At 35.5% G+C, this 25,525-nt stretch overlaps 3 protein-coding genes across 3 annotated transcripts; 2 read left to right on the top strand and 1 right to left on the bottom strand.

Annotated features, from left to right (window-relative positions):
- The first annotated feature begins 588 nt into the window (after positions 1-588).
- Positions 589-1,809, top strand: LOC110805309 (zinc finger protein 1-like). The gene has a single exon (XM_022010902.2). It carries the CDS (start codon positions 1,046-1,048, stop codon positions 1,487-1,489), a length of 444 nt encoding a protein of 147 aa, XP_021866594.2. The 5' UTR covers positions 589-1,045; the 3' UTR covers positions 1,490-1,809.
- Positions 1,810-3,522: 1,713 nt separating this feature from the next.
- Positions 3,523-8,472, bottom strand: LOC110805324 (TIP41-like protein). Its single transcript, XM_022010921.2, has 8 exons — positions 8,207-8,472; positions 6,778-6,963; positions 5,907-5,997; positions 5,590-5,700; positions 4,745-4,804; positions 4,611-4,652; positions 3,909-4,037; positions 3,523-3,776 (listed from the first exon to the last, which is right to left on the bottom strand). The coding sequence occupies exons 1-8, from the start codon at positions 8,344-8,346 to the stop codon at positions 3,666-3,668; spliced, it is 870 nt and encodes a 289-aa protein (XP_021866613.2). The 5' UTR covers positions 8,347-8,472; the 3' UTR covers positions 3,523-3,665.
- A 9,711-nt stretch (positions 8,473-18,183) lies between these two features.
- On the top strand, positions 18,184-24,045 carry LOC110805314 (uncharacterized). The gene is made up of 6 exons (XM_022010906.2): positions 18,184-18,504; positions 19,417-19,622; positions 20,981-21,275; positions 21,556-21,663; positions 22,246-22,490; positions 23,643-24,045. Exons 1-6 carry the CDS (start codon positions 18,259-18,261, stop codon positions 23,758-23,760), a joined length of 1,218 nt encoding a protein of 405 aa, XP_021866598.1. The 5' UTR covers positions 18,184-18,258; the 3' UTR covers positions 23,761-24,045.
- The last annotated feature ends 1,480 nt before the right edge of the window (positions 24,046-25,525 follow it).

Here is a 25,525-nt window from a genome sequence, read left to right as displayed (position 1 = left end):
GTGCAACTCCTTTTTTGGGTGGTTTCCATGTCATTGGATATGACCTAAGATGATGGAGATCTCATATAATTAGTACATCAAAGCTTATTATGATAATAGTTACCAATATATCATGTTAAATTGCCAAACGAATAATCCATATGCTAATGCTATGTCCACCTAAAAGGCTAAAACAATTGGGTCTACCTTGAATGTTGACACCTTTGAACGAATATATCCGATGAACGTACAATATATAATCGATTTCAGGGCCTTATCGGTTTGTCGCATCGCATTGCAGGTTGTGAGAATTTATAACTTAAGATTTGGATACAAATTTCCATAAATTAAATAACTTGGATACTGAAAACGAAAAGTTTGATCTTCGTTATTTCAAGGTAAATTCGTAAACCTCTGTTGGGATCTCCATTTCCTAAATCAACGGTTGTGAATGCATGAGGGGGAATTACTAACAGTAAATATGATCCTAATTAAAATGTCAAGTTACTGTACTGCAACTCACATAGCTGCTTTTGCCTTTTCAGCTGGTGAAAGAGCAGCCTAGACTTAAGTTCCAACATCCAAGTACTAGTACCCAAAAAAGCAAGCAACAGTTGAAGACCGAGATCAAGAAATGGTACTACTAGGTAAAGTTGAGCAACAACGTAGTGGGATTCTTTGGAGAAGTAATAACAACAGCAGGCACGAATCATGATCGATATATGGTAAGACACATGAAGTTGTCATTTGATAATTTGTAGGATAGTCAACTAGTAGTGTAGTGTTCCTTTTGGCCTAGTTGAAAGAGTAAAGTTTGATTTTTTGTAGAAAGCAAAAGCAGCTATATACTATACATACATCAAGGTGGGAATCCTAAGCTGGACATTGTTAACTGTATGACTGACCTGAGAATTGTCTCCTGTCCTACCAAAAGCATCACTATATTGGGGCCACATAGACTTCTACAAACATCAGATTATATTTCTAATCTTACCTCTCACTCTTCTCAACTACAATTCCTCCAAACTCATTCTCTCTTCCATCCAAACAACACGTTAATTCTGACATGGAAGACAACAAGCAAGGTTGGCTGAATCTGGGTTTGACCTCCATACCTGATGAACTCAGTTCATCAAGACCAGTTCCAGTTCCTCCTAAAATATTCTCATGTAACTTTTGCATGAGGAAGTTTTACAGTTCCCAGGCTCTAGGGGGTCATCAGAATGCACACAAGAGGGAAAGAGGTGCAGCAAGAAGATTTCAATCCAAAAGGATGATGTCATTGTCAATGATGGAGTTGCCTGTCAACTCACTCGGTGTACATCCCCATTCACTGGTACACAAACCACACACTACTCAAGATTATGTATTTAAGCATTCAGATGTAGGGGTACTTACCACTCCTTGGACTTGGAACACCGCAACAGATGCTCTGTGGCCTGGGAGTTATCGCGTTAATTTGCAACACCAACCACAGGAATCCAAGCTTGATCTCAATCTACGGCTCTGATTCACTTTCAAGCCTGCTTCACAACCCATGTTATTAATCAAGCAAGCATCAACAAGACAACTTCAAGTGAACCAATTATGCCTCTGCAAATTTCAAGTCCAGGTCAATAGCTTCCCAGATTAAGATTCAGAGTGATCCTAATCTGCTAAATACTCATCAATGTTCATTGCAGAAGCTTCGACTTGAGTATTAACAGTGTGATGCTCAATAATGCTGAATTTCTTCACTACTGTACTCCGTAGTTTATCTTTATAAAATCAGCAAATATAATCAACTAATAATGTATATTTATGCATATGAAAATGTCAGTTGTCTTTAAATTCTCTTCTTTAATTTTCAACCCCAGCACGATCAACTTAAATCCGAAAAGACAACTATCAGGAAAAAGAAGAATTAATCTAGTTAGACACCCATTGATCCATAATAATATATAATATCTGCTGTTTCCACAAAGAAATGTCACCACTGTTCTTAAGCTAAACAATTAAACTAGAGAAAACTTGTAGTCAAGGTAGTTTATGATCTAAACAGATTTTCTTTATTTATTTGACCTTTCTTCCAGGTCTTTCAGAGGCAGCTCCTTAATTGGTTCCGACTTATCAAAGGGTAAGGCTGTAACAATTGAAATTTGGATCTCCAACTCCCTCTACAGACAGGCTAAAAAGGGGATTCGTACAGAATTTTTGTTATTGTGATGTATACACCTACTATATTCAATAGATGCAATCGAAGAATCCCAGTGGTCAAACACACAGTTCACATCAAAAGATGATAGTTAAACTAGAGGATGGAGTTGGAGGAATCTGTCACATCAGGAACAAAACCACAAAAAAAGAACTCATAAAGAGGTGGGATAGAGGAGAAAAAAGCTTCTTTTCTAGAAAAATTCTAACCGCGGAAAGGAAAAGACAACTGCGTACTTGATATTTTAACTTCCTATATTTTCATAGATATGAGAAGACAGTACAAAGGGTATAAAGAAACAGATGAAAGTTCTTGCATAACACAGAGTAGCTTATAACTGGCCAACAATAACATCTAACATGGTCGAGGACAATGTACATGACAAGCCTAAACTATTTGTTTTAAAAGAAAACACGTTAAAATTAGGTAAATGATGACAACTAACAGTGTAAAACCTACTAAATGCCATCACTCTCGGCAGGGTTACGTGTTTGGCTTAGGGGTCAAAACCAGGAAAAGCACTCGGCACTTCGGCAGAGTACAGAGTCAATCACTCAAGTGGTATAGTTACACAAATCATTTAAGCCCAAAGCCTTCACTGCGGAAAAGATAAAGACTATCACAGGCATAGAAGGTCTAACGTGTTCTAGACTGGTCAGCTATAAGTCCTTCTGAAGCACACCCTCCCCCAGCCGGGTCTTTAACTTGGGCTGGGGAGGGTGCACTTTGGCCAACAGAAAATAATTTTCCATTAAAAGGGGAAAGTTAAACTGAATTTCCAATTGTTTCTTGGGTAAAACAACTCAAAAATTCAGCAATCAGCCTTGCACAAAATCAGAATTGGCTATGAGCCTATGACCCCAAAATTAGTTTATATTCATTTGCATTTTTTTTTATCGGAGAAAAATTGTATCAACATACCTCCCTCAAAAAGTTTCTTTTAGATCGGTAAAGATTAAGCCCCGCTCAAGTCAGGTCTATACCAAGGGGAGGGGGTTCATAACCTCCTTTGATTACCCTGCCGCCTTAATGGCAAGTATAAAGCACAGGTCATACAGTAGCAGAAATAATGGTGAGGAAGGCCATTGCTTCCTAAACCAATTCTAATTCCCCAGCATACAAAGGCGTGGAACCTTGCTTTTCTGTAGAAGGCAGCCACTTTGCCAGCTTTTGCTTGGTTTTGCACTAATAAAGGCTTCTTCAACTCTACAAGCCTCATTTACATATTCACATTTCCATCAGACCCACATGGGCATTATGCCTGCACCTGTGACGCCTTCACGGCTTCACATTTTTTTTTATAACTGTACTTGCTGGAATAACCAAGCAGAAATCTATAGCAAAACATATTTATACACACAGAAAGAAATTTTCATTCAGAAATCACATCAATTATGTTAAATGGGTATAGGAAAACAATTTGATTTCATTTCAGATTCAGATTCAGTATACTAATGTTATGAATAGCCGCTGACAAAGAACTGTTACAGGCTTACAGGTTGGTACTTAATTTAAGCTTTTGTGTTTTATGCTTGATAATAGGGAGCCTCATGCTGATGATGCTTGGATCTTTATATAAAGCAACGTCGACCGGATATCCTTTCTGCCAAATTAAGTGAGGATATAAATATGAGTTAATTAAACTGAAATCACAAGTCCATATGAGAGAACAAAACAGTAATAGATATCCATTGACAGCAGAGATAGGCAGGTGAAGGTAGGCACAGGTACTTACTGCAGCCAAGCCACTGAATGTACCCTCTCTCCAGCAGTTTTCCCGAAGAATAACAGGGAAGGAGTCTTCTCCAAATACACAATGCAGACGAGTATCCCGTAGTCTCATAAGAACGCCATCAACTCTCAGCTATATGAAGAATAAACCATGATTAGATAAGTATGTAGGATTACATAACAGAAAAGCATAGATTAGTGTGTTCCTATACATAAAAACAAAAACAAAAAAGTTCACAGCAGAACCTCTACATTGACTAACTAAAAAAGGGGGGAAAGACTCGACCAAATGTCTTACAAAGTACTACGTATTAATCTATTCTCCCTAGTCCCTACTTATTTTCTGTAATCTAATAAATCAGTTAATTGAACTCTCAGTCAACTGAGTCAAGAATCTAACAGAACAAGTCTCTCCTCAGTTGCAAGGGTAAGGCAAGTGATACATCTCTCCAACCCCTATACCGTGGCGTTAGGCAAGAGGAAGGAAGGGATAAAGTTCAACACTCACCAAAAATCATATGGACTTAAGGGAGGATAAATATAAAATAAAAGAGATAAAGTTCAATCGCACCCAAAATCATATGGACTTAAGGGAAGATAAATATAAAACGAAAGGAAGGGATAAAGTTCAATACTCAACAAAAATCATATGGACTTAAGGGAACATAAAATAAAATGAAAGGAAGGGATAAAGTTCAATACTCACCCAAAACCTAAAGAGAACAAACCAACCACTTGGCATAACTCTCTGCAGAAATACATGTATCCTCTCAGTACTCCGTGTGGTCAAAGAACATATAACATTTTCTTTAATCAAAATATCAACAATGTCACAATTACCACTTTGGCAGTCAAAAGTGATTCTCCATTGTCACCTAATTCGTCTTCATACAAAACCACCTGCTCCAATGAAAGAGAAAAGGCAACTCAGCAAATGGTTAATACTGAAGCATTAAACTAGAGGATAGTGCAACACAACACAGAGCTGTTGCAGGACTCAAAGGCTGTAAGATTATTTAAAGAAACTCAGCAGACACGAGTCTAGTTTTACTTTCTCAAGAAATTTCTTTAAAAGTAAATTAGGCCCATCTTCCATGTAATAAAAGAACTAAAATAGCAAACAGATAAATGTAGAGACAGCTGTGTGTTTAAGAATGCATCCTAGTGTGCAACCAAAAAATTAGAACTCAATTTCATTAAACTACAGCGCAAACCTTGGAGCTCCAAGATGTAAAAAAAAATACACTATGCTCATGCACAGAAAGGAGAATGAAACAATGCATACGTAACTGTAATCAGTCGAATCAGGAAAGAAGGGAAGGAAATAACAAAACGCTATGGCCTATGGGCCATTTGGTGCACTGTTCGGGAGAGTGATTCAACTGTGATAGATTCTCGTAGATGAAGTACATTTATGAAACTTGTTAAGAATATGAGAGAGAAGTTGGGGACTTAATAATGTGATAGTTATAGTATTCTATCATTTCTAAATAACAAATAAGTAGCTGCAATAGAAAATGGAGGCATAAGGACTTTTAGTAAAGCCTGCAACATAGACTAAATAATGCACCATTTGTGAAAAGTTATTCAATTAAGATATGTACAGAAAGACTTGGCTGAAGATGCACGAGACAGACTCGATTGCCCTCAATTGACAGTATTTAGTGGCTTTGTCAATTACTTACCTCATCATAAAATAGAATAGGTTCTTTTGAAGCCAGAGAAACCATATCAATTTTCTCCTCACAGTCCTCCCAGCAAAGACTAGGACTGCCATCTGAAATGTCCCCTCCCACCTGTTATGCGTAAAATTTAAATAATTCAGCATTACAATCTTTTGCAAAAAAAAATAAGAACAAGCTTCATTTATTGGACAAACCGAATTTCTGTCTGAAAATTACATCACAAGAAATACACATGAGAAGTATGTGAACACACAAAAATATGGGCATTTGACATTTGCAGCAAATGGAGGGAATCTTCAGAATTTAAAGAAGCACACCTTTTCACTATTCCTGTCAACCCTTTCACTTCCACAATAAGGTGTTGTGAATGTGTAGTCATAGTCCAATATCACCTGTTGAAACGGTTGGCTGCATATACATGAGAAAGTTCATGCAACTGAATTAGACCTTCACTTTAAGAATTGGCAGTAAGAAGCCAACCAACACGTACTTTATGCAGAAAAGAGACTAGAAATAAAATGGAATTCAAGGTTCAGGCTGCCCATCAACAGATACTGTAAAATAGATCCAACTCTACATCCAGATTTGATTGGATAAGTTGATAAGTTTGCATGGAGAGGCAAAAACATTCACAACCAAATGGCTCCTTGTAGTCGTCTACCATGTCGATATACTTTCTTCCTTTTACCGTCGACATTTTCCTTTCTGTCAAAAGCAATTGATTTTGAGTTGTAATCTGCTTGCGGCTTCATAATTTACTTGCATCCAGGCAGTACAGCATTCTCATTACGAAAGGTAAAATGAACTATCAACTACAGGGTGAGGTGCTAAACAAGAAACTGAGTCGCTAATTGATAGACCAAAGGCAAAAGCAATACAGACAAGAAGGTTCGGAGACAACAGGAATACAGACAAGAGAATACTAAAGCAGAAGCAATAGAATGATCATTTTTCTTTACCAGAAATTGACAAGAATGTATTTTCCCAACCTTTCACAGCACTAAATGTTTAAAGATGCCAAGAATCCCAGATCAAAAAATTGGTTAAAGAAAAAATAATACCTATAACTCAAAGTTTTGGATGAGGTGTGCTACGGTTGTCAATCATCTCAGGGGAAAAAAGAGGGGCAAAAACAACTGTTACGCGTTTGAAGGAACTTACGATCTCATATTAAATAGTGTAGCTTACCTTCTGGATTTCCATTTTGCTGCAGCAGGAACTTCAACTGGTGGTAGAGCTTCTTGCTTCCAGCCGATTAAAGCATCAAATGCGTTGAAATGAATCATAGTGCCACTAGCTAAATGCTTAAGAATTAAAGAACTGTTTCCAAATATCATCTCAGGGAAGTGAGTTGTCTCAAGTTTTTCTTCCCAACTGCAATTACACAATATTATAGGGCACAGTTAAAACAGGGCAAGGAAACAGATGCCATGTAGAGCTAATGTTGTTGTATTATGTGAACCAGTAATAAAATTTTGAAGAAAGGACTAGTTTCATGTTCAATACACATACATACATAGCTGACAGGGTAAGGACCTAGCACTCCAGATTATTGAGAAAATATACAATGTTACACTCACTTTCCCACTACCATGTCGTAGGCCCGCAACCATGTCTAATACGTATTCAACATCTCAAACAGATATGGCATAAATGCCGTAGACTGACACCCATGTTTTACAGACTTCCAAAGAACGTCACAATAATGGAGAGCTCTGTTCGAATCTTACACTACCATACACAACTTTCAGATAATGTAAATGGCACAGCTGAGAAAAATACTTGCTCTTCTTAGAAGATATAATGTGAGTATTAGTGAAATAGAAGGGCTTGATAAAAGCCAAAGGGAAACATTGCATAATCCAACATTGGGCTAAATAGCTGTTATATTTTCACATTATAACTCAATATATATCCAGAAATAACTGAGAACTTATATGACCAATGATTTTAAAAGAGGTAGTAATGGATAGATACTATTAACAATATACTTAAGTTATGCCTGCCAAGACTTCAGCCACGCTCTACCACCATAGCAGGAACATGCACCGGCACACCAACTCTTAAGATAAGTTTAAAATGAGAGTCTCTAGGCTAATAACACTTTACCTTTCTGTAAAACAACCTTCTATATCATTCAATGACCAATTGACCATAATGTCTGCCGGTCTCATCTAAAACTTCTTCCTTTCATAAATATCAACCCGAAGCAAGTTCGAAATAACCAGCTAAAGGTATTTCATAAACAGACTTCTACTTCATAGAACTACTACTACTGAGATAACAGCAGAGTTAATAATCCGGCAAACCAGCTCACAAATGCCAAAGGGTTATGATCATAATCATTAAAATCACTGGTAAGATTTAGCAAGAGAAGAACAAAATAGCAAAATATTAATAATGAAATTCAAAATTTTCAATGATACTAAACATTATCTAAACCAATTCCAAACCTAAATTATAAGTCAATTGCTAGGGCTATAACTCATCACAATTCAGATTGTCACGTCATTAACGCATTTTTTTTATACTAATTATAGGTTCGACTTTAGCGATGAAATCCGAAAATGATGAATTTAAATTTAAATGAAGAATTATAGAGAAAAAGAGGTGATACAGTTGAAGTTCAGGAGAGGTGAGGATAGAACGCTTTGAAGTCTCGATCTCCCAGCCGTGAATACGCAGTCCTCGCCGCCCATCAGTCAAGGATTCTCCGCCGGCAGATTTGATCTCTTCCTCGTCGATCTCCACCTCCATTATTATTTCTGTTTCCGGTGTGATTTGGGGAAGAACTGTGACTTTCGAGTGTTTTCGGTAAATTGCTTCCCCGGAGTTTCTCGATGTAAGAAGCTTTACTTCACTCGTTTATTTTTATTTTTTTGTTTTAGGAAAACTTCTCGCTTCAACTTTGTACCGATAAAAGAAAAAACAAAAGATCATCCGCGCACAAGGTGTACAATAAATGTATTGTACACTAAGATAACTTTTATGCAGTTTTTTTTAACTTTAATTTATTTTTCTGTTACTTTTATATTATAAAATTAAAAAGTTGATAGATAAACATTTTAAAGGGTTACATGATTAATTTATACATTACTAGATTAGATCCCGTGCACGCACGGATTTTGATAATTTTTTCCACAAAATATTTAACTCAATATCTGCCAAACTACTGCATAGTTATAACATTTTTAACATGCTTATTTAAATATATTTATCTAATATGCATATTTAAAATGCTAATATGGTAATTTGACCAAAATATTGAGTGATATATTTTCCATTACTAATATATCAATTTGACTAAAATATTACCAATTTAGAATAATTAATATTATGTCGTATATATTATTGCCATAATTTATAAACTAAATTCTGTTTCCATAAATACATAGTTTATAAAAAAAAAGTAGAGAATAAAAATAAAATCAAACATATACACTTTTTTTGGGAAAGTGATTTTTGACGGGAAAAAATTGCACCAGGAATTGACATGTGTCATTCCTGGTGTCTCTTTTAGTATATAGTAATATATTAGTGATTTTGAAGAAATAATTTTTATTCAAATGAAAAAATATATCATTAAAAAATAGATAACTTTTACAATATAAATGTAACTTTTAAGCATTTTGAGTCAACTTTTACTCCGGTGTACAATATTTATTGTAAACCCATTATAAATAAGAATTTGTGAAGAAAAAAAAAATAAAAAATTCTCATTCATATACTTTTATTATGGGTTTTTGCATGGGTACTTTTTAAAAGTATAAAATCACTTAAACGACGTTAAATACAAATATACAATGTATTCGTGTAGCAATACCAAAATGTACCTAAATATTGTATGTGTCTTAAGAAAACATAAAATCCCAAGTAAGAAGCTAAAAAATATCCAAAATTATGTTCTACTTCCATGATGGTCTAAAAACATTTGAAATACAGCAAATTTGAAAATTTGGATACTTTAATTTTGTTGATATCTTCTTGTGAATAACGAAATCTCTCTTCCCATTTTACTTGAAAAATTGCAGCGACCCTTATTTGTTCTTGTTCTGTTTGCGGAGCATGTAAGATAAAAGTGAATGAATTCATAAGACTTTCACTTAAATACTTCCTCAAAATATTTGTCTTCGGATTCCTGATTACAAAAAATTAAACATAGACGTGTTCTAATCTATATTATTAAACTCAACAAACTGACAAAGTGTATACTTACATGTGTTGTAAATTATTTAATACACGTGAAGATTGACAACAAAGGATATATCAACATCATTACCAAGGAGTATATCAGCATCATCACCAAATAGTGTAACAGACATCATAGTATTGTTGTCACTAATTTTAATAGGAACTATGAATTTGAAAAACATTAACAAGTTGTTAATTTATTGCTTTTACATTTTTTTCACTTTTAATAATGTAACACCCCAACCCTTAATTAGGGCGGAGCCGATTGTCACGAAATGAGCATCTTGGACCAACAACTGGCCCCAAAGATCACCACGAGTTCTTCCGACGCATTTTGTCCTCACTCATGTGCACCCCGAAAAACTTCCAAGGAGGTCACCCATCCTAAGACTACTCCCAGCCAAACACCCTTAACTGTGGAGTCTCTTAGCACATCGACTCACTAAAAGAAAGGTGCACCTTGGTGATATAAGTAGTACATTGAATCCTTTTAAAGCAAAGCAGGGGGATTACAATCACCCCCACTTAGGATCGCCTCGTTGCGCTTGGAAACTGAAATTCAGCCTCAGGTTGGAAACAGCGCACATATTTGTCCATAGCCGGTGATATAGCCCCATAATCCCCCCCCCTAGGCGACTAACCTGGGACCATAAATTCACAGAATCAGTACGGTTGCAGGAACCATTTGTAACACCCCAACCCTTGATTAGGGTGGAGCCGATTGTCACGAAAATAAGCATCTTGGACCAACAACTGTCCCCACAGACCTCCTCACTCATGCGCACCAAGAAAAACTTTCTAAGAGGTCACCCATCCTAAAACTACTCCCAGCCAAGCACGCCTAACTGTGGAGTTTCTTAGCACATGGGCTTCCTAAAAAAAAAAGGTGCACCTTGGTGATATAAGTAGTACATTGAATCCTTTTAAAGCAAAGCAATTGAGGGATTACAATCACCCTCACTTAGGATCGCAACGTCCTCGTTGCGTCAGGAAATTGAGATTCAGCCCCATGTTGGAAACTGCTCACATATCCATAGCCGGTGATATTGCCCCATAATCCTCCCCTCTAGGCGACTACCCTGTGATCATAAATCAACAGAATCAATACACGGTTGCTTGGTCGCTCTCATACCACTTGTAACACCCCAACCCTTAATTAGGGCGGAGCCGTTTGTCACGAAATGAGCATCTTGGACCAACAACTGGCCCAACAAACCACCACTAGTTCTTCCGATGCATTTTGTCCTCACTCATCTACATCCCGGAAAACTTTCTAGGAGGTCACCCATCATAAGACTACTCCCAGCCAAGCACGCTTAATTATGAAGTCTCTTAGCACATGGGCTCCCTAAAATAAAGGTGCACCTTGGTGATATAAGTAGTACATTGAATCCTTTTAAACCAAAGCAGGGGGGTTACAAATAATCTATATATTAAGTACCTTGACACAATGATGTTGTAGGAGAACTGACATTAAACACTTATCAGCTCTTGTGAAGTGTTGTGCACACTGCACAAGACTCATGTAAAGTGGCAAATCTTTGTCAATACTTAACACTGTACCACGAATCCGAAAATATTTCACCCAAGTAAAAGAAAAACATGTACGTTTTAGTATACATAACATAAATTTGACATCTAAACATTTTGTACACCATGCTCTCAAAAAAAACCCAAACAATAGAACAATCTAACGGATATGTGGTCATCAAAAATGTCCTTACATTGGATTTCACATAATACTGGTTTAAATTGATTCTTTTGACATTGAAAATTATTTCCCGCGACCATGCTTTATATTTACCATCGTATTAACGTCATTATAATCCATCATCCCAAAGTAAAGAAGATTTCCTAAATTTGGTGGCTATAATAATAATGATCATGCTTTAGTTAGTTAGACACTACTTAGTAGGGATGGCAATGGATCGAACTTGGGTCGGATGTAGTAAGCTTCAAATCCGATCCATTTAAAATTCGGACTCCAAAATTGCATCCATATCCAAATCCATTTAAATTTCGGACTCCAAAATTGTATCCATATCCTAGACCTGATCAAGACGAGCCCGGCCCGTCGGCCCGACCCGCCCGAAATTTTTGCGGGTCTTAATTTGTTAAATTAAAAATATTAAAAAATTCAAAGAGACCCCATATCTTACATATGGGGTCTGAATATTTTTAACAAAAATATCTCATATCTTACATATGGGGTCTTTTTTCCTTCTAAAATATTTTCTGTCAACTTTACGTAAGAGATCCCTTTTCTTATATGAAGAGTCTCTAATTTTTAACAAACAGACCCCCTTTATAAGAGGGGTCTCTTTTAAGAAGAGACCCCCCATCTAGAGACCCCCTTAGATGAGGTCCCTTATGCCATTTTGGATGGGTCTCTTTGCCCATTTTTGTAGTAGTGTCCATATCCAAATCCGAATCATGCATTAAGTTTACTTACATAGAACTTGTATTTTTTTAATTCTAAAATAAATTAGAAATCCTTTTTATCATTTGCCAAAATCTAATGAATTTCTAATAAATTAATAAATTACAAATGTACGCGCTTTAATTAAATATATTAGATTAAATTGGGAACTTTCTTTAAAAAAAATTATGTACGAAAAATAATACACTTTGAAATAATTTCGGGTGGGATTTGGACTCAGATTCAGACTCGGGTTGGATTCGGGTCGGAGTCTATGCAGACTCCATATCCGATCCATATCCATTCAGATTCGGATGTTTTTAATCGATTTCGGATTCAGACTTTTTTTCTCGGATTAGGATCGGATTTTTTCCTTCGGATCGGACTCGCTTCGGATTCGGATGTGATTGCCCTCCCTACTACTTGGACATATCTATATTCGAGAATGACGCTAATGCAATTGAGCAAAAGAAAATTAAAAGTTGAATTATATAAATACAAACCTTAAACATTGTTAGTATTATCAATCTATATTATTTTAGCACGGGCGTGGGCCATAATAGGTTTGAAGTCCAAATGATTCAATTTAGTAAAGATGAAAGTACTTTGTAAGAATAATCAAACCATAATTTTCACCTCTTTAATGTCTAACTTTTGAAATGTCTACTAGGTCATACAGTGGCGGACCCATGACTTTGAGTTAGGGATGGCACAATTTTTTTTTGGGTGCGAGGAATTTTTTTTTATCAATATATATATATAACTAAATGTAAAAAAATGTACAAAATTTAAATCGACTTGTTAGGATAGAGGAGGGATGGAAATGAATTTATTTTGTTCCGATTAAATATGAAGGTGGATAAAGAAAAGCAGACAATGTTCAATTGGTATAAAAAAAAATTAAAGCTAGAGATAACAAATGGAATTATTAGGAAAGAAAGGGAATGAAACAAATACCATGAAATGAACAATCGATGGTCATGGTTTGGTTTTAAGTGGAGTCCAATTAAATATAAAGATGGATAAATAAAAGCAAAAAATATTTCGATTGGTGTAGAATTAATTAAAAAACTAAATAGACAACCAAAGAATTGGGTGGAAAAAACGAATTAAAAAGTAGGAAAATTTGGTAATATTAATCCAACCTTTGGCCGATTTTCTTTTATTAATCCCACCTACGACATATTTTTTAATAATCCCACCTTTACTACCCGACGACTTTTATTGGGCTTAAGTGGCCGGTAATCGGTGAAAAAGTCAACGAGATGGTGATGAATTGATGATGATGACTGAATATATCGAGAGAGAGTACTGCCATGTAGATAAATAATGCCGCTTACAACAGTTTTATGACCTGTTGGGCCCAATAAAAGTTGTTGGGTAATAAAGGTGGGATTATTAAAAAATATGTCGTAGGTGGGCTTAATAAAAGAAAATCGGTCAAAGGTTGGATTAATATTACCAAATTTAAGAAACAAGTAAGTATTAAATGAAATAGAATTAGGAAAGAAAGAGAATGAAACAAATAACATGAAATGAACAATTGATGGTCATGGTTTGGTTTTAAGTGGAGTCCAATTAAATACTCTGTATAAAGATGGAAAAATAAAAACAGAAAATATTTCGATTGGTGTAGAATTAATTAAAAAAACTAAATAGACAACCAAAGAATCAGGTAGAAAAAACGAATTAAAAAGTAAAGAAACGAGCAAGTATTAGAAATGAACCAAACTTGTCATTGCTTGGCCTCAAATCCCTAACTTGATGGCATTTATACATAAAGAAAAATATACCCTCCTGACCACTGCAACACAATCATATTTGTTGTTTACTTAGTGCAGGTTTTGTTTATCATTTCTACGTTTTTTCTATTTACATTTTCAGTTTTCTGTGTGTTTTTTTTTTCCGGGGTGGCACGTGCCCCCCCGGCCCCAACGTGGGTCCGCCAATGAGGTCATATACGATACAAATTCTCAGTTGCACCTAAAGCAAGGTGTACAAGTATATCTTTATGAATTTACGGTTTATGTATTAATGGTTTGTCTCACATATTCTTCTTACATTTGCACATCCAAGAGAAATGTAAGGATGCACCTAGTTGTTGTGATTCGTTAAATCACTTGAGAATTTCACGATAACATTATTACTTCATATTAAAATTTTGTCATTGGTGGACTTTAGGTCACGTGTTCAGCTGTTACGGAGAGTAATATAATTAACATAAGCTTGAAATCAAAAAAGATTCTGTGACCGAATGTACTGAGAATCAATTTATAAGCTTATCATTTTATAAGAACCGCTACATTTGTTGGTTAGAATAGGCTTGCTGCCATTGGTAAACTAGTTTAGCTTTGTCACCTGATGTCTGGGCTTGACCTTGGCTCTTCACACGAAAGCTTTCTACTTGGAATTATTAAGAGCATCACTATTGGAAATTCTTCACTTTGGGCTCAAAAACTTTCATAATTATTGTTTTCTCTACAATGATAGTCATTGTTTTTCAAACTCATTTTGAGACTCAAATACCCGATGTTGGGACTCTTGAAAATGTGTTTTTCATTTATTAACGAGGAAAATTTTATTTTCAGATATTCCCCCCAACTTTCCTTTGTAGAGGAAAAAAATCCATTGAGAAGAGTTATAAATATAAGAATTATTAATTTAGGTTGGCTAATTGGCTATGTATTCAAAAAAACCTCTCGCTGCTCTCCCCTCCTCTCTCATTTCTAGGGTTTATTTTCTTGGCCATTATAGGCCGGAAATAGTCTAATTTCTTCGAAAATTAGACTATTTCCGACCGTTTCTCTTCATTCAATTCAGTTATTATCTCTAAAATTCAATAAATTTTCACCATATGGTCGGAGTTCGTCCTTGTTCTTTAGTCTTTCTATGGTGGAGTTAGTTTTAGTATGTTTGGTTTGTCGTTCACTTGTGGTGGATTTATGTAGAATTAGTTCGTTGGTAAAATTTTATGCGGAATCGCGACAAATATCAATTTTTCGAGTACATCAAGATGAATCAAATGTAAATCACCCTCGCGGCTACAACAAATCGTTAGATCCTCTATCTGTAAAGGCTGCATGTTCCAGCATTATATACGGGAGACGTTCTATAGTGCAAGATCTACTTAACGACCGTAGCTTTGATGAAGGAAACCTTTATTTGATTCAATTTGTCATGCATTTGTTAGATCTATATTTCTCTTGTAGATGTCGTGTGACTCTTTATTAATGAATTAATTTGGAAAAATTGATAAAGATAGACCCAACTATGAGCGTTCATCTTTAAAAGGGCTTAACTACGGATTATTACTGGAAGATCCCAACTATATAGGGTGTTAACTTCGCGTGGTCCCATCCTAAAAATGACTGGCTGGAACAGGTAAAACTAATGACGTGTACGATTAGTACTACTAAAATACCACGTGTAATGTTTTGGTTGGTTGTTTAATTTTTTTTTTTTTTAAAGAGAAATAATCCCTTTTCTTTCTATACCCATCTCAATCCACCCCCACATTCCTCCCACCGCCGCCTTCTTACTATCGATCACCATCTCCGATAAACTCACACCACCCGTTAGAAACTCTCTCCTCTTATTTAGCCTTTACGACCATTAACACTCCCATTACAGAACTTCTGGAATTACCCTTTTTAACATAAGCAATAATCGTCATACCTTTTTTTAAAACCCAAAATTTCTAACATTGACATCATTGAAATTAACTTGAAAAATGGAGCAAAACTCCCCAAATCCAAAAAACCCCACTACTTCTATTACCCCCAATAAGCTTAAATTGAACTGGGTTCTCATTGTTCAATATCAGCTTCAATTGTCGTGGTAGACTGAACTGTGTCATTAATTAAAGCTCAAATTGATTGATGAATGCTGGAATTAGTTAACTGGGTGAATGTTGAATCTTAAGTGAAGGAAAGAAGAGGAGAGAGAGAAATGGGTGAAGTTCTTATTCACGGAAGAAGTCGTCGCCACACGTACGTTGGTTGGTTTTGCTGCAAATATCTTGTTTGCTTAGAAATTCAAAGTCATTGTCGTTTTCCATATTTCTCATTTTGTTCACTTACTTAAACTTTAATCAGCAATTATATTGAAATTAATCAAAATATTATTTACTTAAGCTTTGTCTTAGCATACAGAGTTCATAAGCTGGTTTGGATGAGTTTTGCTATTAAAAAATATGAGGTGTAGTAAGAAATCAAGCTTCCATTTTCGGATGGTTTGCCGGAGATCGATACGATGTTGGTGGTGTGCGACTGGGCGAGCTGTTGTAGACTATGGGTGGGGAAGGGCTGGTTGGACATTTGCGGAAGGAAGGTGGGTAGTGGCAGTGACTAGGTGGAGGCATAAGGGTTGTTGCAGGTGGTGAGAGAGAAGATAGTAGCAACCGCAATAGGTGGTTGGGGTTGGTCGGTGGCAGCGCGGTTGGGACTTGGAGAGTTAGGCGTGGGTTACGGTTTTTTTTACAGTAAGGCCAATGGGGAAGGAAGACTAAGGATCTATTTAAAAAGAAATTAATTTTAAAATAAAACCAATTATAATGTGCCACTTGGGTTGGAAAGATAAAAAACGTAAAAAAAAAACTTGTTCAGCAGGTTGTAAGTCACACAACCCAATGAAAGTTAAGACCCCTTAAAGTTGGGACCTTCAAGTAATAATTCGTATTTGGGCTCTTTTAAAGATGAATGTCCATAGTTGGGACTGCCTTTGTCAATTTTTCCAATTAATTTTCCTTTCAAAAAATAAATAAATTATGAGAATCATTGTCTTTTGATGGAGGCTCTTCTATAGCACCACTTTTTTTTTTTTTTTTTTCCTTTTGAGTGTTTTCAATATACTATTTATATCTAATCGATTTAAAAACACGTATTTTTTTTCACATGTCTATTTCTTATTTTCTAGCTTTTTTCTTCTTCGTTTTTTGCATTTTTTTAAGGGCTGCACTTATCCTTCTAATCATTTCATTGACTTTTACATTTTCAAGTCATTATAATTTTTATTCCTTTTGTATAAGATTTTCTTCGTAAATGTATTACAATTTAGAAAATAAAATTTAAAATTTGAGTTAGCATTTTACTCCGTATGAAATTTTTAAGAGAAATACAATGTACACTAACTACCAATTGCCTGTTGGTGTAGTGGTGATTGGGGCTGAACTTGGTAGGGAGAACTCGTGTACGATCCACCGCAACAACAATTGGGAAGGGACTAGAACCTATCCACCCAAAACTCGCCCCAAATCCGGATTAGCCCTAAGGGTGAATCGGGTGCTAACACCAAAAAAGAAAAAACAATGTACACTAAATTATGAAAACTAAACCCGTGTATAGTACGTGCCACAAAAGCTAGTTTTCTTTTAATAAGGTAAGACATGGAGCTGTACAGGTATGGGCTAACTGGCTCACACGATGGACTGAAACAATACTTCCGAAAATAAAAGATAATCCATTAGGCCGGAAGATGGATAATCCAAAAACTAAAATAGAACAGGTTATAATCGTTAACCCGGAAAGGAATACTAATTCATAACCACTTAGGGTGCGTTCTGTTCACCTTAAAAAAATAAGTTTCAGGTCCAATATGTTCATATAAGTTCAAATAAGTTCAGATAAGTTTCAATAAGTTCAGATAAGTTTCAATAAGTTTCAATAAATTCCAATAAGTTCAGATAAGTTTCAATAAGTTTCAATATTAATAATAATATTATTATTATTTTATTATTTATTAATTATTTATTATTTATAAGTTCCAATAAATTTCAATAAGTTCCAATAATTTTCAATAAGTTCCAATAAGTTCAGATAAGTTCAAATAAGTTCAAATCAAATAAGTTCAAATCAAATAAGTTCAGATAAGTTCAGGTCAAATAAATTGAACAAAACACACCCTTAACCAATTACTAAAAGTCAGCAAATCCGACCCAAAGTAAAAGACGTAAAGAAATTGTCTATTTATTTCAGTGGCCGCACGTTTTAACAGCTAATCGCTGTAATATCCAAATAGGAGAGAGAAAGTTGAGGTGGAAGGCGGTTGTTGAGTTTGTTTCAATGGCAGCCTTCGCTTCTTCCTCCGCCTCTTTCTCTCTCCTTTCTTCACGTTCGCCGTCATCTCAACCGCCTTCTCAACCACCTTCTCGTCTCTCTCTTCGCTTCCCTCTCTTCAAACTCACCGCATCTACTTCCGCCGTTTCTCGAAGATGTCATATCTTAGTCGTCGCTGCTTCTTCGGCTTCTCCGTCTTCGTCTTCGCCTTCGTTTGAGGATTTCAATTCCGGCGATAGTTTTAGGTCTAAGGTCAGCTTTTTTTATTCTGTTTGATGTCAATTTTTTAAAAATTACTGTATGTGTTTTTTGTTTAATTGATTGATTCTGGATAATTTTACCATTTTAATAGTTGAATTCGGTTGAATTCGTAATTTGAATTCGTGACTGATAATTCTGTAATTGTAGCTTTGAATTGTTAGATATAAGGATTTGTGTAAGGAATTTGAGCTTGGATTTAGTTTGAATTAACAATTATAGTTTTAATGTTAACGTTGTGAAATAAAGAGTAACTATGATATTTGATTAATTCAGCAATGCAAATTTTTAATTTCTGTAATGCCTTAGAAGCCTGCTTCAAAAATTGAGAAGGTAAGGGTTATCTAATTGGGGGATTGATTTCACTATAAATTGTAGTGAAGAAAGATACAAGTTTTGATTGCATCCAATTGGAGAATATGTAGTTATCAACTCGTATGAATTAGGGAGGTATATTGTTGAAGGAACATGAAAGAGGATAATGTTGCTGATTCTTTTAGCAAATTGAGCTTATGGTGCGAAATTTCGTAGTTGAAGTTTTTTGAATGTAATGCTCTAACCAGGACTATCTATGGGCGGTTAAGTTGAGATAAGGAAAAGTAAGTTTAGATTGTGGCCAATAAGTAATCACCAAACTCTGAATCAAATGGGCAATTTGATTTGAACAATATTTTGATGGTCCTAAACTAGAGGTCCCATCTCCAAGCCAGGAGGATATGATTCTAAAAATGTAGATGAATTATTTTTAAACTGTTACCTAGGAGCAAATATGACAATCTTAGATAAATTTAGGAAATTTTGTTTTTGTTGGAAATATGTTATAGCAACAGTTTCAAACTTTCAATAGTAATGAAAAAAAAGTAAATTTTGATGCTTAATGCCTACTTTCCTATGCTTATGTTTCAGACTCCAATACTCTTGGATTTGATCCAAGACATCGAACCACTTGATATCAGCCTCATCCAGAAAGACGTTCCTCCTACTACTATCGATGCCATGAAAAGGACTATTTCAGGCATGCTTGGCTTGCTTCCTTCGAAACAATTTCAAATACTTATTGAGGCTTTGTGGGAACCTCTGTCCAGATTGTTGGTATCTTCCATGATGACTGGGTATGTTGCAATTTGCTATTTTTATGCTAACAGTTTCTTTTTATCATTTTTCATTGAGAATTGAAAGATATAAATGTGGAGAAGAATGTTGGCTTCTCCCCAAGTCTGTTAACTACAGGAGTCTATGCCCTTACCAGCAGATTCAAAAATATGTCAGCAGGTTTTTTTAATCTCAATCCCGATGAAAAGAAAAGAAAAAAAAAACATACCGACGAAGGATTCTTTAAATTAATGTTAACTGAGTCTAATGACAGTTGTATAAGAAGGTGGTAGCAGACTAGAATTTTCTGTTCAATTTCTCTATTTGAAAATTCAAAAACCCCCACTTAAACTCCGCTTACTGACCAGCTTAGATTTCCGAAGAACTCCCTATCAATGGATCCAGAAATATGTTGCTGTCTATTTGATGTTAAGTGACTAGAGATTATCTCAAAAATCATCAAAAGCATTAATCTACTCTCCTGTTAATTCGGCTGTTAATTCGGCCAAGGGGCATCACTTGTGATATAAGTTGATGCCACCTGTTAATACTTATATGGTTGGCTATTACCTTCTTGAACCAAGCAGCACCTCACTTAATTACTCCATTGCAGATTAGTCTTCTCTAGTCACCTCGAGTGGCATCAGGTCTAAGAAACTTGTATATTTTCTGAAATTTGAACTTCCCGATCCCCATGATCGGATTTCAGCAATGTTGCTAATTCTTAGGTTCTTGCTTCTACACAAATTCAATCCTGTTTTATGTTCTCTTGTATTCTTGGAAATCTGCCTATTACCTATTTCAATCCTAGTGTTTTATGTTCTCTTGCATTCTTGGAAATCTGCCCATTGTTTTACCTTCATAGTACCACAGAGCTTCTTTGTGACCTTAGGTTGTTATAACTCGTAAACCGTGGAAAAAGAAAGAAAGCGAGCAAGTTTCAACTTCACGATTCGGAGTACCGATGTCTTGATGGTTGGTATTTTTGTGTATGCTTTGCTTCTCGGACTTATTAGTGTGGTATAAAATAGTTGATAACGGGGAGTTTTGATGGATTATGGCTTGGTTGATGGGAGTTAGAACTTTGTTTGGGTGAAATAGCTAATTAGAGGATATAGATCTCGAAACATTATGTTTGCTGGTTGGTCATGTGTACAATGGTTTTGGTTGTGGTTGTTGGATCCATGTGTGTTTCATAGCTGTTGCTTGCTGCTACTAGCAAAGAATTTTGGTTTTGACTTTTGAGCTATGACGCTTCAAAAATATGTTTTCATCTTGATTGCCGAAGAGAATGGTTATGAATACATTGTATTTTATGTTCATGTTTTTTTATAATCTCACGTGCCTTATCTCCTAACTTCTGTTTTGTTTGTTGCAGTTATACTTTAAGAAATGCTGAATATAGGCTCTGTCTGGAAAAAAACTTTTTTGACCTTCATGAAGAAGATAATGACAGTCACAAGTCAGAGTCCCTTAATCTTGGTGTGCAGGAACTGTTATTTGACAGTGTCAGAAGAATTCAAATTGCCAGTGAAAGTGCTGTTTCTTCTACTGGTGAGGAAGTTTCGGAAAATCTGTTTGAAGATTCCTGTAATGAAGATCTTGGAGAAATGACCCCTGAAATTCATTCCTACATTCGCCACTTGCGTTCTCGTTTATCTGCTACCAAGAAGGTATTACACTTTTTACATCGTGGACTTAGCTTCTCAGTCTGCATTTAACTTTTTTTTATTTTTCTACAAATAGTTACCTCATTCAGACAATTCCATTAATATCCTCAATAAAGGTTTAAGCAGTATACATTTTCTCTTTAAAGTTAAAGCTATGAACTAGTTGAAATTTGGAATGTATATGTTCATCTTTACTTGGTGTTGTTAGAAAAGCTGATTATTTGTTGATTAACGATAAGTCTCCTTCTCATTATTTCCATCTTACTTTGTATTTTTTCAAAAGGAGCTGAAAGAAGTCAAGAGGAAGAATGCTGCTCTTCAGATGCAACAATTTGTGGGCGAGGAAAAGAATGAATTATTGGATTACCTGCGTTCATTGCAACCAGAAAAGGTTAGAGAACACTTCTGTCAGCCTCTTGTGTTTATCTGCACTAGTTTGGTACTTCCTATTCTTTCTTTTTTTTTTTTTTGATAGGGACTTCCTATTCTTTCTTATGTTGTAGTATTAATTTTTACAATCATGTCTTGAATGTCTTACCATGCTTTTCCACCTTGAGTGGTGAGTGTTATAAAATTTGTTGTTACATTGTACTAACTTTCTTAGACAAAAACCAGGTTATGACAGAATTAAAATCACCCAAAATTTGTGGATTGCAGACTGGATAAGAAAAATTCCAGTTTGGACAAAACCAGTCCAGTTATTATTAAATTAGGTTGACCCAATAGAGAATTTAGATTGGGGATGGTTGGGGGTGGGTGGGTTGGTGGGATTGAGCTTTTGCTTAATTTTAGCTGAAAACCAGAGTCCATAATTTTTTTGTGGACATAGGACCGGACTGGTTGGTGACTAGTTCGTTTTATATGGTCACCCTAATGGCGATACCAAACTGATCAATTGCTATGAGAATTCTCTGAGATTTTTTTTAACTTTCCCTGACTTTCCATCTAATTGCTGTTTGATTCATTTTATTAGGTAGCAGAGCTGTCAGAACCAACATCTGCTGAAGTCAAAGAAACAATTCATTCTGTTGTCCATGGTCTACTTGCAACATTATCTCCAAAGATGCACTCTAAAGCTCCTCCTATGTCAGAGAAGAATGCTGCTGGAGCTTTAAATATTGGAAATGATGACTGTGCAGAACTCACCGAAAACACCTCGCTTAATTTTCAGCCCATTATCTCATTGACAAGAGACTACCTCGCACGGCTTCTATTTTGGTGAGTCTTTTCATCGTTTTTCTCTCTTGCCATTTGTTCTTACAACTGTTTTTTCTTGTTTCGTTGTATGGGGAGGGGGGGGGGGGGGGGAAGGGACTTCAACTTCACCTGCACACTTTTTTCTGTTAAGTTGAATACTATGAATACTCCTTCCGTTTCATAATGATGTTCCAATTTAGAATTTTGACACTATTTACAATTGAAGAAAATCTTCTAAATTTTTCCAATACATAAGGGAAAAAAACATATGAATGTGGGGTCTTGTTTGATTCGTCTCAATGCATACTTAAATAATATCAAAATTTTATATTTTTTTTGCTAATGTATAATTAGAAATAGTAATTATACGAAGTACAAAATATGCATTTGCAAACTAGGAAAGTAGAAATTGGAACATCATTATGAAACAGAGGGAGTATGTATACAAACATAATCATATTCCTAATTTCATGTATCTATGTGCTTGAATACTATAAATAGCATGTTGGATCATATTTTCATGAAAGGAGGCATGTCGACGTGAGTAGTAAAGTCTTTACCTATCTCTTAGATTGGATGTTATTTTCATCCCTAAACATGGTATGAAAAAAGAACTATGAAAAAAGTGCCGCTAAGATTGTACAATATTGGAGATAGTTTTTTCGGCTAATGTTAGTGTGTGAGAATTCTCTGAAAGGAGGGAGTTGACTTTGGGAGGAACCAATGACATGGACGTGTACGACTATTGTGCTAAAAAAGATTGATGGTAGCTGCATTTTGTTATTTATCTTGACGACATTATGACTTATCAGGCTCTATCAAGAGTTAGGGATTGGTATCATCCTCTATGTGGAAAATGTCACGAGTCACACAACTACAGAGTTGAATCCTCTTTGCTTTGCCTTACATACTTACATCGTTACATACAAGGTTCTTTTACAGTTTCAGGGAACAGCTTCCCCTTGCGTGTAACACCAAAATACCCCTATTCTGCTAGTAGCACCTAGCTTGTATAGGGAAAATTTGTTTTCTGTTCTACTTTGTTCTTAAACGTGGTTTTTTTTTTCCAAGATTGTAACGAAAAGCTTGATTTTTTTGGATTGTATTTTCCCGTCTGGATTGAAATCTGATGCTTCATTTTTGTTTTATTTTTTCCCTTATGATTTTTTTAAGGTGCATGCTGTTGGGACACTACATTAGAGGACTAGAATATCGAACACAGCTGACAGGACTACTTTCGGTTTCACCAAACAAGGAAGATGATTGTGATGGCAATGAGCAGACTGCCTGAAAGGTATTTCTATTGCTATCATCCCAATGACGACGAGGGAGAGTATGCCTGAAAATGCACCATCTATTTATATTTGTCTAAAATGTAGAGTGTGCAAAAAGGCACAGTTAGTGTTTCCTCTGCGAGGGTTGTATCTTGTGTATCGATTAGTTGTTAATTTCCTTTCTCTCTAGCTTTTTGTTTGTAATATCTTTTTTTGTATGTAAAAATATAAACTTTGACAGCATCCTCTAAAGGTTCGTGTATTACAAAAAGTGATAAAGAAAATCAAGACTTCCTTTCTTCCTTGCTTCGTTGGGTAGTGCATCTGCTACTCTATTCTTGTCCCTTGGAGATGTTGGTGGATACGCATAATGTTCCTAACTCCTGCTTCATAGACTCCTCCTTATCCTTAAGCAAAAACATCATTTCACAATGAACTTGTACAATCACCGTGTCATCTACTATGAAGCTCTTTGAAGAATTATGAAGATCTTCAAAGGTAATAAAGGCTTGGTAGCCCCAATTGACGTTGCTAGGAGAGAACCAGTAGCTAGCTGCAAATCTGCAATACAAAGGGAAGAAAGAAAACAAGTGTTTTTTCAGAGCCTAATACAATAATTTCAAGAAAAAAATATATGTTAGAGTAGGTTGTAAAGGGACCAGCACTATGACATACGGAGTAGTGAGTTAGTGATCTTACCAGATTTCTGGGGGTGATCTCCTCCGCGTTGATTCTTTAAGAAGAGTGAGAACTTAGCATAGAGTTTGTTCCCATGAGTTAGTCCTGGCTCCTGAGGCATTGTCTAGCTCCGGAAACAATGAAATGCTTTTTTCTTTTATACCCGTGTACAAGGAAGTGGAATATATTACATAGAAAGTTTTCAATGCATTTTTAATTACATAATACGTGGGAAAGTGGAAAATGAATAGCCAACAATAGAAACATGATTATAATTTTGGGACGTCCAAAATAGCAACAGGACTAGAAAAATGAGACAGAGGGATTATGTTTTTATTCTAAACCTAGAGTACGAGCTAGATTTCAGGAGGCAGAATAATAGTTGTTTTGATTGTATTAACATAGTATCATTTAGGTAAATTTGTCAAAAACTACCTTATAAAAAATTTGTTATAAGAAGATACCTCTTGCCGGATTCAGGCATTTGACCAAAAATTTCCGGTATTGACTTTCCATTCCCCTTTCTTCAATGCACTTTAATTCCTCAATTCAAGTACTTTTGACCAAGAAGTCGCACGCAAGTGAGGAGTATTTGAGGTTGAAGCGGTGAAGAATGAGATGAAGTAATGGTACTTTTATCTTCCTTCATGGCGTTCTATAACAAGTTTACTGTAACTAATAGCTCAATTCGATTATTTTGATGTAATTGTATTCACTTCCTGTTCATGTACAATATGCTAGGCATGTGAAATTCAAGATTCGATATTTCTGGAGAGTGGGTTTTTAACCAAGTTTGAAGGAACAAAACAAATTTCCCAATAATGTCAACATGTTTAATTCAATTTCAAATTGAATTCTAGAAACCCAATTATACTAATTAAGCAGTAATTGTTTATAGTTAAATACTGATTTTTGTTACTCCTAATCTCTTTTAGCAAAGGGCACCCTTTAATTTGTGTTGCTTTGGGGAATTTTGGTAGAATTAGGAAGAAGGCATGAAATGAGAGAAAGAATCGAGTTGTTTATGAATCCCAGTGGTATAAGAAGCACAACCATTCAGAAATTGGAGCTTTTCCGAGTTTATCTCCGAGATAAACGCATTCG

Source organism: Spinacia oleracea, chromosome 4, assembly GCF_020520425.1.
Source record: "Spinacia oleracea cultivar Varoflay chromosome 4, BTI_SOV_V1, whole genome shotgun sequence".
In the NCBI taxonomy this organism is placed as follows: Eukaryota; Viridiplantae; Streptophyta; class Magnoliopsida; order Caryophyllales; family Amaranthaceae; genus Spinacia; species Spinacia oleracea.
Note: the sequence above shows the minus strand (reverse complement) of the source record. Positions and strands in the feature narration are given on the sequence as shown.

Coding starts and splice junctions, on each gene's coding strand:
- LOC110805324 (XM_022010921.2), bottom strand. CDS start 8,346: ATGGAGGTGGAGATCGACGAGGAAGAGATCAAATCTGCCGGCGGAGAA. Junction 6,964..8,206: donor ACCTCTCCTGAACTTCAACT/GTATCACCTCTT, acceptor GTGTAATTGCAG/TTGGGAAGAAAAACTTGAGA. Junction 5,998..6,777: donor GCAAAATGGAAATCCAGAAG/GTAAGCTACACT, acceptor ATGTATATGCAG/CCAACCGTTTCAACAGGTGA.
- LOC110805309 (XM_022010902.2), top strand. CDS start 1,046: ATGGAAGACAACAAGCAAGGTTGGCTGAATCTGGGTTTGACCTCCATA.
- LOC110805314 (XM_022010906.2), top strand. CDS start 18,259: ATGGCAGCCTTCGCTTCTTCCTCCGCCTCTTTCTCTCTCCTTTCTTCA. Junction 19,623..20,980: donor GTATCTTCCATGATGACTGG/GTATGTTGCAAT, acceptor TGTTTGTTGCAG/TTATACTTTAAGAAATGCTG. Junction 21,664..22,245: donor GTTCATTGCAACCAGAAAAG/GTTAGAGAACAC, acceptor TCATTTTATTAG/GTAGCAGAGCTGTCAGAACC.